Raw genomic sequence first — 16539 nt, 5'->3', positions numbered from 1 at the left:
CACAAATCTGGGTTTGGCGGATGCCAGGAGAACGCTACCTGCCCAAATGCATTGTGCCAACTGTAAAGTTTGGTGGATGAGGAATAGTGGTCTGGGGCTGTTTTTTATGGTTTGGGCTAGGCCCCTTAGTTCCAGTGAAGAGAAATCTTAACCCTACAGCATACAATGACATTCTAGACAATACTGTGCTTCCAAGTTTTTGGCAACAGTTTGGGGAAGGCCATTTCCTGTTTCAGCATGACAATGCCCCCGTGCACAAAGCAAGGTGCATATAGAAATGGTTTGTCAAGATCGGTGTGGAAGAACTTTACGGACCTGCAGAGCCCTGACCTCAACCCCATCAAACCTTTGGGATGAATTGGAATGCCGACTGCGAGCCAGGCCTAATCGCCCAACATCAGTACCCGACCTCACTAATGCTCTTGTAGCTGAATGAAAGCAAGTCCCCGCAGCAACGTTCCAACATCTAGTGGAAAGCCTTCCCAAAAGAGTGTAGGCTGTTATAGCAGCAAAGTGGGGAACAACTCCATATTAATGCCCATGATTTTAGAATGAGACGTTTGACGAGCAGGTGTCCACATACCTTTGGTAATGTAGTGTAGTTCAAACCAAATTAGGGCAGCTCATGTCTGACCTATTTTATGTATTCTGATGAATTCTGACTGACATGTGCCTGGTAAGGCTGTGAGTGTAGCTCTTCCTACATGAACATAAACGCATAATAAAGTGGCTATGAAATGAACATTGTGTTGCATGTTGCTGCTGAGTGACATGTAATGCATTACTTTTCATTACAAGTTAGGCCTTCTTAAAGAGTTTTACCATAAGCCATGGTAGGCCTGTGCCAGTTAATCAGTGGCATGCCTCTAGAAACTAAAGAATGCATCACTTAAGACATTTGAATCAAGTAAAACAGCGAGGAATCACATATCATGGCAATGTTGAATCATTCAAGTGTTTATGGGATGATGTCAGCAACATGTAATTCATAGTCGAGATAGAAAACATTTGCCAGAACAATGAGGTGCTGTAGAAAGCAAAGAATTCTATTACTGTAAAGGTCTTCATTCCTGGTGTTATTGAATTACAATAAACCATGTATTTGAGTGTTGGAGATGTTTCATTATCTCATAGAATACTTGAAGTTTGCAGGCCTTCCATTTACGTTAAGACTTTCTAAATTCCCTTTTTAAGGCAGGAGTGTGTTAACCAAGGTGAGACTGGCAAACAGGTCATTCTTGGTTTTAACTGGTGTCACTGAGTCTAAAGTAGTCTGACACGTCACTGAAACTGTTCAGCAAATCATGAGTGTGATGAAAGAACATGATCAGTAGCAGGGGATTTAAAAGCTTCAGTACATTTATTAACAGTTGTGGAGTTAATGATGCCAGAGAGAGTGGGGACAGACTTTTTAAGAGGAGGAGGAAGAATTTTTAAAACAATACTGAGATGGTTAGAGACACACACATCAATAGTTTCCAGGTTATCAAACCATAGGACAGCACGAGATCAAGAGGATGGCCTTTGTTGTGCGTAGGTCCCTGTGGCGTGTAGCACAAAGTTAAAGGGTTCTAATAGGTTAAGAAACACCCCAGATAGCTCATTATTTGGGCAACACATATTTTGGTGTATTTAAGTATAGTGTTGGTTGTGTGGGATGCTGCTACTCATGCTGCTGCTCAGACTCAGGCCATGATGAGCCAGGTAATCCAGCCCAGTAGGGTCTGTCCCCCTGCCAGGAGACAGGTAACCTAGGGACAGGTTAGGATCTGTGTCTCTCTCATCTCAAGACCGGGTTCAGCAAGAAACCAGAAGAGAACTACACCAACACCAACCAGTTCTAATCTAACACATGAGTGTTTGTGTTAACTAATTAACAGCAAAAACCATCAGTGGGAATATCCCACATCTGTACACACCTAAGAACATAAACCACTGAAACACTAGTAATACATTTCATTCATATGGAGCCTTTTTCTAACCCAAGGACACTGTACATGAGAAAGAAGCAACATAATACAAATTCTACTCAGATGAACAGCAGAGATAAATGTTTATTTCACAAAAAAAGAGCCAGAATGCTAGTGTAATTTGTCATTCAGTTTAAAAAACATGTACTCGTGTCATCTCTCTTGTTTCCTTTCTGAATGAGTGCTAGTGTTTTTTGTACAAAGCCGCCAGTGCAGTGCTCCAGCACTTGAGATTAGAGCATGGCTCATTAGTGTCATTGGAGAGTAATGTTTACAGGGGACTGCAATGGCTGGGGGTCTTTTGTTGTTCTCTCTCCTTTTATTTTCACCCTCTCCAAGAAGACCTAGTTTTGAAATGAAAAATACATATCACACTTCAGAGTGAAGGATGAAAAGAAGCTCTGACGTCAATGAAGCATGAAAACAAAAAACTCTTGACTGTAACCTGGTAACAACCATCGCAGTGAAGAGTGCAGGGGCTTTGTTGAAGAACAGGGGCAAAGGGCTAACACACATGCACACACTTTAATGGGACTCTTCTGGTTGTGATAAACTGAGGAAGATTTATTTGTTCACTGGCCGTGTCCTGTTTTTCTGAAACATTAACATGGGTTTCCACAGCAACCAAGCCATAGTGAACATGAGGAAAAAGAGACAATTATAGTCCATTCACGGCTTGTTTCATAAATGTGGTGTGAAATAGGATGTTCTATGAAAGACTTGCATAAAAATGATCACAAGTGTTGCTTTCATAGAAGGCAAAAAAACTCCAAAGAGAGTGGTGACCCTTTTTCTAGTGAAAGCCCAGAGGAAATGGAGTCCTTGTCCTATAAACTTTGAAACCCAGCAGGAGACTGGCTACAACACCATTAGTACTCCTACACTCAGCATGGCAAATTATGGCTTTTCAACCAGAATGTGTACTGCACCTCAGTACATGGGAAAAGGTACGTTCTGTCATCTAGAACTACAAAGACAATTCTGAAAAGTGTATCCAGATATATCAAAACATATGAAAAGTGGATTTTAGCTTCTCTTCAGAGAATGACAGAAACGTTTGTTCAACAAAGCCTGACTAACAACTTGACTTGTTTTTATGTGTGTATGTGTGTGTGTGACATTTTTCTTCATGTAGTAATAAAGTACAGTGTATGTTACTAGAAATCAGACTCAACATATCAGTATTCCACCCTATTCACATGTGGAAGCAGATGAAATGCCTCGGGTGGAAGAGAATTGCAGTGCCAAGCATATTTCCTGAAACCACCATCAACAAAAGTAGATCAGTGTTTTATCTTGTATTTTATACACTTGGCAGAATGTACAGACGTATGCCACTAGTAACACTCACGACATAATCATCAGCTACGAGGTTAGAGCTATTATTGATAGGCCAGTGTAGAAGTCTAATGTTAAATTTGTTAAATGAGAATTCGCATTTGTTTTGATTAAATGTAAACATTTATTATGGTGTTGAAATTGTAGTTTTTTTAATTGTAACCTATAGGTCCCCAGGGCACCATAGAAAATGAGACCCTGGTCTCAATGGGCTCCCCTGATTAAATAAAAACACTTATATTTCTGCTTTCATTGTATACATTAGTGATTCCTTGATTATTTTTAGGTGGCTCATCACTACACTTTCCTGCAGATATATCCATGGCCTCATTGGCCTGCTCAGAATAATGTGTTTGTTTTGAAAGTGCAGACTGACAGTACAGGTTAATTTAACTGACCTTTCCTGGAATCCACAGCAATACTTAAGCACCTGCACTGAACTGAACTGGATACACACAGCACAGTAATAGGAAACTAGCCATTTGCTTTGTTTTTCAAAACAAATCCATTACTTTAATATGAGCATTAGAACAAAATCAAAAGTTTTTTTTCTGTATTACATGATTACAGATAAGCCCAAGCAAACATGTTCAGGACTGACCCTTGCACTCAGTGCAGTTTCATTTCCAGTGACAAATGCAGAGCACATTCCCAGACACTGACAGCCTCAGTCTTTATAGTATGAATGCATGGATAAATGGACACTTCTATTCATATCCTACTCATTACAGACCAATTCCATAGAGAATCCGGTTGCAACAAATATATCAATACAGAGACGGCTTCAAAGACAATGTGCCAATACACCTTATCAGATACTCAGCTGAGCATTAGTTACAATACACTATCTCAACATGAAGTGTACTCCACTAAACCAAACCCCCTCTACTGGAATAAACATACAAACCAGGCATAGGTAGAAACTATTTGATGTATTATAGGTTATGAAAAAGAAGGGAAAAGCAAATGAATGTAATTTTAATAGAGCTTGAGAGACCAAAAGGTACATACTTGGTTTGCTGCTGGAATATTAACATTGGGATCAGCAGTTCATAAATCATAAATGCCCTAAATCTACTTTAATTCAATAATTCTATGTCAATAGAACTGACATTAGTCTTAGCTTAAGATCTATTTCTAACATTGTGGGTGCTCAGAGAGAGCTACAGCGACATAACAGTATGAATGAGAAGGTACTACTGAAGAAAACAGATGAAGAAAATACCAAGTGGTGCCAATGATCAGTGAAATGAAATGAGACCATGATGCAAACTAATCCCGACATATGTTAAAGTACAATTTATGGGTAAATATACAATTAAATCATGGCACTATAAAGATAAAAAGGCTGCTGAGACTGTCTAAATGACTTTGTTAGATAGATGTTTAAACTGAGGAAGAGAGTATTGCCCAATGGGTTTTGAAATGCCCAATGGGTTTTGAAAACTTGCCAGATTATATCACTTTGCAGGCAGTGGTATGTAACCCTGATGTATAGTGTGGACATTGTATGGCTACTCTGTTAAAGTGAGAGTTTTATTTAGTGGTATAAGAATAAGTATAGTAAAAACATGCTTTAATCAGAGGAAGTGGGCTTTTAGATTCTCCCTCAGAGCGACCTTACGCAGGCGAGCCAGTGCAGCTAACCATGTGTACCCTTCAGCCATCTCAAATGTCAAACAAGGCTTTAGTGGATCAGAGGGATTCTGGCTTCTGGCCAACCCAAAGTCAAGTCGCTAAGTTAAGCACTTGCCAATTAAAATGTAATATTTTCATTTGTGTTGTCATCTGTGCATATCAAACATAAATTAGGCCCCTGACCCCTTTTAGATTAATCTTTCAAACTTGGTTAATCATCCAGGATTGGGAGAGTCAGTAACATCACTAGAGCGTGAGGTAAGTGCCATAATCCATGTGTGATGCCAGTAACTTTAAGGCAGATGAATCTCCTCAGCACACGGCAGCTCCATGTTCTCCTACGATGCAACACTTTGTCACATTATCATACAGTATGGTGATTACTGACTGTTCACGACTCGCACAAAATGTCTTTGAAATTTAAACTAAGTATTCAATTTGAAACTGTAGCTTGTAATTTTATCACAGCTTTCTTGTTTTACTGAGACAAATACTGTAAGGTGCATGTTTACAGCAGACTTCATAGTATGCACTACATTCTATCTGTTCCAGAGAGCCAGCCCCTCTAGAGGAGTGGTATGTTTGAGAGGATTCAGTGGTGAAAGCTTCTCTCTGTGCCAGCCAGAGCCTCATGTGACTGTCCCCATTATCTTGGAATGTTACAATTAGAGATACACAGCACTCAGGCCTGAATCTGTGTCTGATAGTCCACAGAAGGAGCCTTCACCACTGGGCTATGATGTTTATTAAATCTGCTTACTCACTAAGCCAACATGGCTATGTTCATAATATTCCAGGAAGATAACACACTAGAAAGCAAATCATTTTGATGATTAATTCCTATACTTGAGGAACAGTTGTTTATAAGAGTATGAACTAGTGGGAAGCCTTGGTGGGGTCACTTCAAACTGGAGTCAGACACTAAAATGAAAGGACAATGGTTTCCATCATATAATTACTGCATTATGTGGGCCACTGAAGTGCAGTTGTGTTGTGCATAAATACACAGCATGTCACGTTGTTGCACGAGATCTGGTGTCCACTGCCTGAGAAACATGATTCATTGGTCCAAATGAAAGGAATACATCAGGTAAAGTGCCAAGACTCAGATTGAGCAACTTATATATGACACAAAATATCCTCCTGCTGTTCCTCAAGCAATTGAGAATTGGAGAAAACACCAGCAATAAACATGTAAATGAGATTGCTAATTGTTTTGTCGCACGGTGTCAACCTGACCTGAAATTTGACTCATTACTCACTTAAGTAATTACACATCCTGACCCCTTCATCTTGATTGAAAGTGACATCCATTAACCTATCAAGTCCACTTATGTGTAATATAATGCATCTATTACGTGGTGATAACCATCCTCTGATCTCTGGTCCACCTCTTATGAGTGGCAAAGTGCTCAAGACAGAAGTCTTTTGATTCTTCCTCTTTTTAGATCTAATATCATTACACAGAAATGTACTCAGAACATTTCCATGATTTTCAATTCCACAATTCAACGTCTATTTGAGGACTACATCATTAAATTGAATGCTCCACTATAATAAAATGAAAGAAATTCCATCATCATTTTTGCCTAATCAAATAAAGCATCCGTATTTTGATGGGTAGAGTGAAGGGTTTCGAACAGAGGGCTTCCTTTCCCTCTCCTCCTGTCGATCTTTCTGTGCTGACAATTTTCTTCCCTGTCACATCCTCCGCAGAAGCACCGGGAGGAAGATAATTGATCAATCAGGCTAATTGAACAGTCTGGACAGTTAGCCCACCATAGCAGATGTGCCAATTTGCATTCATTAAGACAGAGATGAGTCTTAATCACTGTACTGGCTTTGATTGACAACATAAACACCTCCTGTCGCAAATCCTGGATACACTCGCTCTTTTCTAAAAAGGAAATACAGTCGTTTCTATATGTCAGAGGCATTTATTTCATGATCCACTGCCAATGCGGTTACTATAAGCAGTGAAAGAGTGGAATGATTCAAATGGAAAGTAGTGGAGTAAAGAGAGAAAAACAGACCCAATAGACCTGACATTATGAAATGGTCAGGATTTACATATCTTATTGGATTATCATTCTGAATAGTGAGTGCCATTCATAATAATAGATGATCATTGAAAGTAACAATACTGATAAATCTATGGAGATGATGCAAGTAATATTTACGCTAATTTTCTATCGCTGAATGAGCTCTTTATCTATAGAACACTCAACAATGAGGAACATTGTTGTATTTCCAAAACCACATTTAACAAATACGGCCTCTCTAATGTCAGAGATAAATGTGAATTTGCGTATGACTGCTCTAGCTTTGTTTACTCCAGAAGATGGGCATGGGAAAAGACAAAAAAAGAAGAAGCAAAATGTCAACTTTTTATATCCATTGTAGTCCAGCTCTTTACAAGCCCAGGCATGGTATTTGAGTAAAACTGCAGCTCCAAATTTGATTAAAGCCATTATTCCCATCATGGACTAATGGGGATCCTAATAAATACCAATGGACTAAAGTGTAGCCTACCACTCGTGTTTAAACTATTACAGCTGTATAATCCCATTCAATTATATCCACATCCCCTATTTTATGAGATTACTTTAAATGTGTTCAGTCCATGTCAATTTCATTTAAATGCAAACTTGATTAATCCAAGCATAGCTGCAAACAGTAATTGTGTTGAAATGTTTTAAAGAAAAGCACAGATGGACGCCACATCGTTCCTGTGATCGTTCCTGATTTTAAGGATTCTCAGCTAGACAGTGAGCTGTCTGTACTCAGAATAACGGTAGAAGGTTATAGAACAGCTAAAGGAAGATTTCATTATCTCCCGTTGGGAAGGAAGAGGAGAAGGGATGATTTGATTATTTTAATTACCTACAGCAGCATTTTCATTTATGGTACAAATTAAATTCAATAAGAGAAGCAACAACAGCTACTATACTATAGGACTTTTGCCACAGCACCCAACACGAACAGCAATGGTCTAACTATACAGGGTAGTCTGACATACAGTATGCAAGCTGGAGTCTATCTGTTTCTTTATCGCAGTGATCTTGCTCAAGTTGACCTGCATTTGATGTATCCTCTGTACATCAGTCAGATAAAAGGTTTGATGTATCCTCTGTACATCAGTCAGATAAAAGGTTTGATGTATCCTCTGTACATCAGTCAGATAAAAGGTTTGATGTATCCTCTGTACATCAGTCAGATAAAAGGTTTGATGTATCCTCTGTACATCAGTCAGATAAAAGGTTTGATGTATCCTCTGTACATCAGTCAGATAAAAGGTTTGATGAATCCTCTGTACATCAGTCAGATAAAAGGTTCACAGGTTGCCCACTGCAAATTGTTTGTAAAGAAAATAAAATGAGCTAAATTGTATTCTCTACTTGTCCCCATGTTCACTCAGCACAGGAAAACGACATTGCAACAAATGAAGTTTGCTCTGGCAAGATATTTGCTATAAAGCCCTTACAGACCCAGACAAGCTTGACCTAACCTCTGAGGAAAGGAAACGGCGAATCAATCTATCCAGCATAGCTACTCAGTAAATAAAAGGCTGCTCTGTAAGCCGGGTCTTTAAAAGGCGAGACGCAGATGGGATCAGATTGAAGCGTGGACACTTCTAATCAAACGGAGTAGTGGACGTGATCCACAAAGGGAGTTTTCATGCAATAGTTCACCTGTCACCCGGAGTGTTGCTGGAGTTCAGACCACCACACACACACCCACACATACATATTAAGATGGCGCCGAAGAGGATGGCTGACGTTCCACATACCCACAACCAATTGTGCTATTTTGTTAGTTTTTTTGCGTTGTTTGTAACTTGTGTTTTTACTTATTTTGTACATAATGTTGCTGCTACCGTCTCTTATGACCGAAAATAACTTCTGGACATCAGAACTGGGATTTCTCACCATGAACTGGAAGAAGTTTTTTCCTTTAACGAGTCTGACGAGGAAGATATACTGCTCTCCCTGGAACAGGCCCAGATCCTCGTCATTTGCGTGAAGAAAAGACGGAGGAAAAGAGGACGCAGATCGGGCTGTATTTTGGGAATCCGTAGGCGAGCGAGTAAACTCCCACTGCCATCTATTCTATTTGCTAACATGCAATCATTGGAAAATAAAATGTATGACCTACGATTACGATTATCCTACCAACGGGACATTAAGAACTGTAATATCTTCTGTTTCACCAAGTCGTGGCAGAACAACGACACGGATAATATAGAGCTGGAGGGATTTTCGTTGGTTGCCATGAAGTGCTTTGAAAGGCTGGCTCACATCAACAGCATCCTCCTAAATACCCAAGACCCACTCCAATTGACATACCGCACCAACAGATCCACATCCTCATTCGCACTCCACACTGCCCTTTCCCAACTGGACAAAAATAACACCTATGTGAGAATGCTGTTCATTGACTACAGCTCAGCGTTTAACACCATAGTGCCCACGAAGCTCATCACTAAGCTAAGGACCCTGGGACTAAACACCTCCCTCTGCAACTGGATCCTGGACCTCCTGATGGGCCGCCCACAGGTGGTAAGGGTAGGCAACAACACATCCGCCACGCTGATCCTCAACACTGGGGCCCCTCAGGGGTGTGTACTTAGTCCCCTCCTGTTCTCCCTCTTCACCCATGACTGCGTGGCCACGCACGGCTCAAAAACCATCATTAAGTTTCCAGACGACACAACAGTGGTAGGCCTGATCACCGACAACGATGAGACAGCTTATAGGGAGGAGGTCAGAGAACTGGCAGTGTGGTGCCAGGACAACAACCTCTCCCTCAATGTGAGCAAGACAAAGGAGCTGATCGTGTACTACAGGAAAAGGCGGGCCGAACCGGCCCCCATTAACATCACTAGGGCTGTAGTGGAGCGGGTCGAGAGTTTCAAGTTCCTTGGTGTCCACATCACCAACGATCTATCATGGTCCAAACACACCAAGTCAGTCGTGAATAGGGCACAACAAAACCTTTTCCCCCTCAGGAGACTGAAAAGATTTGGCATGGTCCCGAGATGCTCAAAATGTTCTACAGCTGCACCATTGAGAGCATCCTGACCAGTTGCATCACCGCCTGATATGGCAACTGCTCGGCATCTGACCATAAGACCCTACAGAGGGTAGTGTGTACGGCCCAGTACATCACTGGGGCCAGGCTTCCTGCAATCCAGTGTCAGAGGCAAGCCCATAAAATTGTCAGAGACTCCAGTCAACCAAGTCGTAGACTGTTTTCTCTACTACCGCACGACAAGTGGTACAGGAGCGCCAAGTCTAGGACCAAAAGGCTTCTTAACAGCTTCTACCCCCAAGCCATAAGACTGCTGAACAATTAATCAAATGGCCACCGGGCTATCACATTGACCCCCCCCCCTCCATTTGTTTTGTACACTGCTGCTACTTGCTGTTTATTATCTATGCATAGTCACTTCACCCCTACCTAGATGTACAAATTACCTCTAAATGACCTCTAACCCCGCACACTGACTCGGTACCGGTACCCCCTGTATATAGCCTCGTTATTGTTATGTTATTGTGTTACTTTTTATTATTTTTTATTTTTACAATAGTTTATTTGGTAAATATTTTCTTAACTCTTCTTGAACTGCACTGTTGGTTAAGGGCTTGCAAGTAACATTTCACGGTAAGGTCTACACTTGTATTCGGCGCATGTGACAAATAAAGTTTGATTTGATTCACACACGCATACACTCATGCACAGACACACATTCATGCTCAAGCACAGCGCTCTGAGCCTGCTGTTCTGGTATCTACAGCAGAGCCAAGTTTAAGACAAAGTCCATAGCTCTCCACTGGGCTATCAAACTGTGCCCCAGGCATACATCCATCTGTGGGAAACATGGCAAATGCTCTCCCACACTGCAAGGCCCAGCCTTTATCTATAGATGGTACTACTGAGCAGGAATGTGACCTTTGATTTGGCTTTGCACATGGAATTGGACCGTATGCTGCCCAATGAAAACTCAGAAAGGATTTGCTTGGTCTCTCAAGCGAGGCAGATGAGCAAATAACTGTTTGTGTGGCAATTATCAGTTTAATGCAATTTATACATTTAGATAAGTGTCAGGGTAAGTGTCTCCATGTGAGACACATCAACACAGAGAGAGAGGGAGAAAGAGAGAGAAAGAGAGAGAGAGAGAGAGATGGCTCATTAGGAGTGCAGTCATCCTATATCCCAATGACACTGACTACACCGATAGGAAAGCAGCAGTCAGCCAACCATATAGACATTCATATCATGGCACAAATACAATTTCTGTTTTTGTCTTTTCGAAAGGGTAGTCCGTGTTCTAATGATAAAGATCATGGTTAAAAGTGCAGACATCTATAGGCAATCTCTGTGCTCTGTGAGAATAAAAGGGCATCCTTTGTCATTTATTGAAGAGGCTGTCTGGCTTTCTCTATAAGAACACTCCACAACAAGATGCAGCCAACAGCCTGGGCTATATCAGATAAGCCCATAGCAGACACTGAGCTCTATCTAACGGCTCTGACGTTTGCAGCACTTTTTGGACCAGTGAATGGTGGCTTGTGTGGAAATGTTCAAAAGTGGAGCCTGGACAGGCCTGGTTACTTCTGCTCTGCTTCTTCACTTCTGAACCTTGGCCACATAGCCAGCAGGGCAAGGGGGATTTGCACATATCTGCACAGATGCTGGCCGAGTGAGCAGGGACAACGCTGCATTGTTCTCGCCTTTCGTTCGTGCAGCAAGAGCAGGGCAGTATCCTTGCAGATGGCTAGAGGGGCTACGTGGGAAATTAACAGATCCCCACCAGCATGTACTACACTTGAGTTAGTGATGGACCGTTGGCAGTGCTCCCTAGAGATGACACTGTGTGCCGTACTGAGTACAGTACATGCCAATTACAAGATACAGCTGACACGTACATCAACAATATACAATACTGTAGCAATAGACACACACTACCATACTGTAGAATCTCTATGGGTATCTCTACAAAAAGAAAACAAGGAACAAATAGCAAACAATGAATCCTCTTCCAGCTATGAGAAACAATTTTTGTACTTGATAAATACAAGGACTCCCAAGTCACAACAGAAAACAAACATGGTGTCACTGTTACATAAGGGTGGAGTGTGTCCATTTATTTTTAATGCAGGTGAGACCCATCTCAGCTCAGAGGGAGAGAGCATAGGACCCCTGATAGAGGACTGAGGCTGCTGGATGCCAGAGCACTGTTCTGCAGCTCTGCCAAGCAGGTAATTCAATAGCAGCAGTAACATGAACAAAATATACCCGGCACAGCTGACTCCTTTTATGCAATTTTACTAATTTCTTTAAGTGAAATTTCTTTAAAAAAATGTGGGATTCTTGGAATTTGTGTATTCATCATGCTCTTTAAACTCATGAAGTCTCTCTGTTGGACAGATTAATAATAAGGTATGTTTGAGTGAAGTCTGCCAGTGAAAACACAAGTGTATTACGATGCAGCTAGCAGTGCAGAAACCAGGGAAATGTCTGTCCTGATTAATGAAAACAACTCAGTCAAACTTGAAACACAAGACATAGTCTGTGTCTACTTTAAATATTGGCTTGCAAAACAAATAAAGCACTTTTATTGTTATTATCATGAATTTTAAACTGGGCATAAATGTGTTTGTTTTTCATTTAGTCAAGAGTGAAGACACTAGCTTCAGAAAACAGATTCTGAATAGGTTTAAAAACAATAAGTGCGTCAGTGGGAGGGATTTGGATCCCAATGGATCCACAATCTCCCCCATTTTCTTTGCAGTGATGCTCTTGGCCGACAAATTTGATAGGCTGGCATAACAAGTGGCTTCTTCTTCTTCTGTGAGTGTTTGGGCATGTAGAGGGACACTAGCTGCCAGGGAGACCAAGTGCTGCCGGAATTCTCTCCAACACTCTCAGAGCCAACAGGAATTTCGAAAGTATGTTCATTACATAATGCTATGTAATTAAAGCTAACATCTGAGTAAAGTATAGGCTTTTTGTCTTAAACAGTGGTATAATGATTCTGGGATTCATCCATGCAGGTATAGACAGTACAGTATCTGGGGGAAACAGTTTCCATGCTGGTTGGACAGCTACTGAGTGTAGGCCTGTGCAGCGGTAGATTTTTCTTGTCGGTTGCTGGACTGAACTGAAGCTCAACTTATCATAGGCTGCAGATGTCCCCTGCCCTATCTGACTGGTGGCTAGAAGGAAACTGTTACAAGCCCTTCGGTCTCTAATGCCCAAACATTGTCTTTTTTCCTGCATAAGCATATGCATGGTTTCCTGCCCTGATACAGTGAAAATGTAAAGCCAACTCACCTCGACAATGTCGGAGTTGGTTCTGCTCTCGTGGGGCTCGTTGTACTCAGTGTATTTGAGCAGGACCTTGTCCATATCTGTGCTCGCATACTGAAAGAGTTTGTTTGAGCTGTTGAATATGATCAGGGCTATCTCACAGTCACATAGAACGCTGAGCTCATAGGCCTTCTTCATTAGCCCAAACTTCCTCTTCGTGAAGGTAACCTGAGGAGACAGTGACCATCATCATCAGTTACACACAGAACAAAATCAGATAAAAAAATTACTATTCAAATTCAGAAAATATGCATAGATACATCCACACATATTTAGTATGCATGTATAAAAGAGGGTGATTAAACAGAATTGGAAATGATGTTGAGCAGCAGCCTGGGGGTGTTCTTACTGGTTGGATAGGGGTCAGGCTGCAGCAGCACAGTTTCAGAACTAATAATAAGACACTTTCCTATCTCCATCTCTCATAATACAGAAGTCATAAGTTCAGAAGTCATACGTTTTTCCTTTAGGAAAACTACAGTGAGGATATGAGGCTGGTGTGATTGGTTAGCAGGCCAGAGGTCAGGCAGTATAAAGTCATGTAGCGGTTAGGTAAGCTGAATAAGGACGTTGGGAACAGGAATCCATACATTACATTAGCTCCTGACTCCATGTACGGTACTGACAGCGGTCCCTCCCTGCCCCTGCATCACTCTGCCTGTAACACGAGCCCACAGGCGGGACTGTAGGTCATGCATCACTCCAGGGGTACTGAAACCTAACCCTCTCTGCAGACTTTCTGTCCTGCATCTCTTCAGCTCTGTATCTGTGGTTGCCTGTACCCGATACACACGTCATTATGTAGCACTGCTTTATTGCCTATGCAGTAATGTATGCTATGACCCTCTATCATTGTAAAACCTCATCCAGACAAACAGGGAAACAGGGAATGCAGATGTTCTTCCATTGGTATATTTTACAGGCAGTGTACTTTGAGACTGTACAAGCGGTTCTGTAATGTTGTTTATGTGAAACACCTCCTCGATAGCATTTATGCAAGCTTATCTTCCTCACAGTGTGCATCATGTAAAGTGCATTCCGTTACAGTACATTGAGAGCTATTCTATGGATATGCCAGTGAAAGCTGTGCTTCAGGCCAAAGCAGAGTGAATGTGTCTGTATTCACTTCCACCAATTTCACTGACCTACTAAGAGGAGCTAGGCAGATGAGCTAGCTTTGTTCAACTTTAATTGGTCACAGCTTGTGCCTACCCTCATTTAAAATGGCATAATGCAACATAATCCTATGAGTTGTATAGCTTCTCTGTCTCAACTGAGCCAGTGGGGTCACTTCAACTGTGATAAATGAATTTCAAATGTTCCACACTACAGGTAATTACACAGGTCCATTATAACTCTGGGAGACACACAGGGCTTTCCACATGTCCGTTTTGGACATGATGACAAAACCAAATACCAGAATAACATTTCCTAAAGTGACACAGTGTAAATGCATGAGTTGCAAGTCTTAGAACATGTTAAGTTAATGACCTTTGACATATGGATAAATACAAGTCCTGCTGGAGAGCAGTTTCTCTATCCATTGCTTTTGTGCATGTCATAGTGTTTATTTGTGCCGTGGAGGCAATACGCTGCATGAGGGCAGACAAGGGTATGTGCCGTCTCTGTATCCTTGGTCCACAGAGGACCAGTCCCCACTCTGTTCTCATCAGACCTGACTATTACAATGTATAGTACAGTAGGCTACAGTAGCTCCTGGTGCAGGTTAATGGGTCGGCGTATGACAAGCCAAACCACCTGACATTGACCTCCCTTGACTCACTCTCCTCCTCAGAGCTGCTTGCTTGTTTACTTGTTTGTTTGTTTAACCGTCTGGAAAGCACTGACTGTCATGTGGGGAAATAATTAACAAATTGACAGCCTTTTAGCAGATGAGTGTGTCTGCTAAGCTAAGCCACGGAGGGAGGGAGACGTCACCTTTCAGCAGGAAGCAGGCAGCAAACCCTAGGTGAGTGAACTGAACTGGTGGGCTGGGACTTTGTTCCACCTGGCTGGGCTGGCCCTCAGTGTGCTGAGTGGAGTAGCAGGGCCACAGCGCTGCGCTGACCCAGGCTCCTGCTTCATTTCACCCAGAGGAGCACAGAGACCTGGATCGCCCCCGCAGAGCCAGCTGCTCTTAAAGAGGAGTGTTCCCTATTCTAGTATACTGTCTGTATCCTTTCACTGACTGGAGATACTGTAGGATGTCTGAAATGGTTTCTGTACTGTATTCTCTTATCAGAGAATAAAATACAGACAATGTCAAACAACATGCCCAGATACTGTGCTTCATACTAATGTACAATGAGCGACATTTTGATCATCGACTAATATCTTAGATGCAGCGAGAACAAGCTGCATGTGTAATGAGAGTCAGTACCCTACACCGCACAGTTGAGACCTTGCTAAGGCGTGGGCCTTTGGGTTGACACCCCTCTCAGTGGAAAACCACAAGGCCCTTTGAGTTCACGTGGGCTAGTCTATAGGTAGTGTTTTCCTATGGCTCGCAAAGAAACCCACACACACAGACACCATTCTATGGGTTCGTCAAGAATTTTGGTGGTGTAATGATTATGTTCAGTTAATGTACTGTCTAATTCATGCAATTCACGGTGACAGAGAAAGTGGTATCCACTATAAATCATGTGAAACAAACTTCTTTTGAGTACCACAAGTTACTAGTGTGTTACTATTACTCTCTACCAAACATTCAACTGCAAATATGGAAACAAGAAAATGACTAAACTTTTCTAAACTCTGAACTTAAAATGCATCTATTTCTCCATGTTTTTGCAGCCTTTCATAAGGTTATTATAATATCCCACACAATGCCTACCAGACAGACAGTAATTATATTAGGATTTTTCAACTGACTATGAGCCTGGCTGAAAACCTTGACCTTTTCAGATTCTCTCTCATTGCTAGTGACGTGCTGGGGGTGCTAATTCTGTCCTCATAGAAAACTTTCTCCAACTACTTTTCCTTCATGACTCCACCACTCATCCTATGAAGTGCACGTCTCAGGCATTGCTGTTCCAAAATTCTCCGTTGACAACTGTAATCAGCAATGAAATGCGGGAAGACGAACGAAGAGGAAAAGTGATGTGACATCAATAGAATGTCTAGCTTGGTCAAGTGGTTATATACAATACCAGTAAAAGGTTTGGACACACCTACTCATTCAAGGGTTTTCTTTATTTTTTATTATTTTCTACATTGT

General features: G+C 41.6%; 1 protein-coding gene across 7 annotated transcripts in view; it reads right to left on the bottom strand.

The window, feature by feature from the left end:
- LOC115151980 (myocyte-specific enhancer factor 2A) overlaps window positions 1-16539 on the bottom strand; it is a 130918-nt gene that overhangs the window by 48924 nt on the left and 65455 nt on the right. For all 7 annotated transcript variants that reach the window (XM_029696371.1, XM_029696372.1, XM_029696373.1 and 4 more), the window contains exon 4: window positions 13284-13487. In XM_029696371.1, the coding sequence (XP_029552231.1) occupies window positions 13284-13487 (204 nt within the window). The remainder of the gene's footprint in view (window positions 1-13283; window positions 13488-16539) is intronic.

Source organism: Salmo trutta, chromosome 17, assembly GCF_901001165.1.
Source record: "Salmo trutta chromosome 17, fSalTru1.1, whole genome shotgun sequence".
Classification (NCBI taxonomy): domain Eukaryota; kingdom Metazoa; phylum Chordata; class Actinopteri; order Salmoniformes; family Salmonidae; genus Salmo; species Salmo trutta.
The sequence above is the reverse complement of the archived record's forward strand: the minus strand, read 5'-3'. Positions and strand labels throughout refer to the sequence as shown.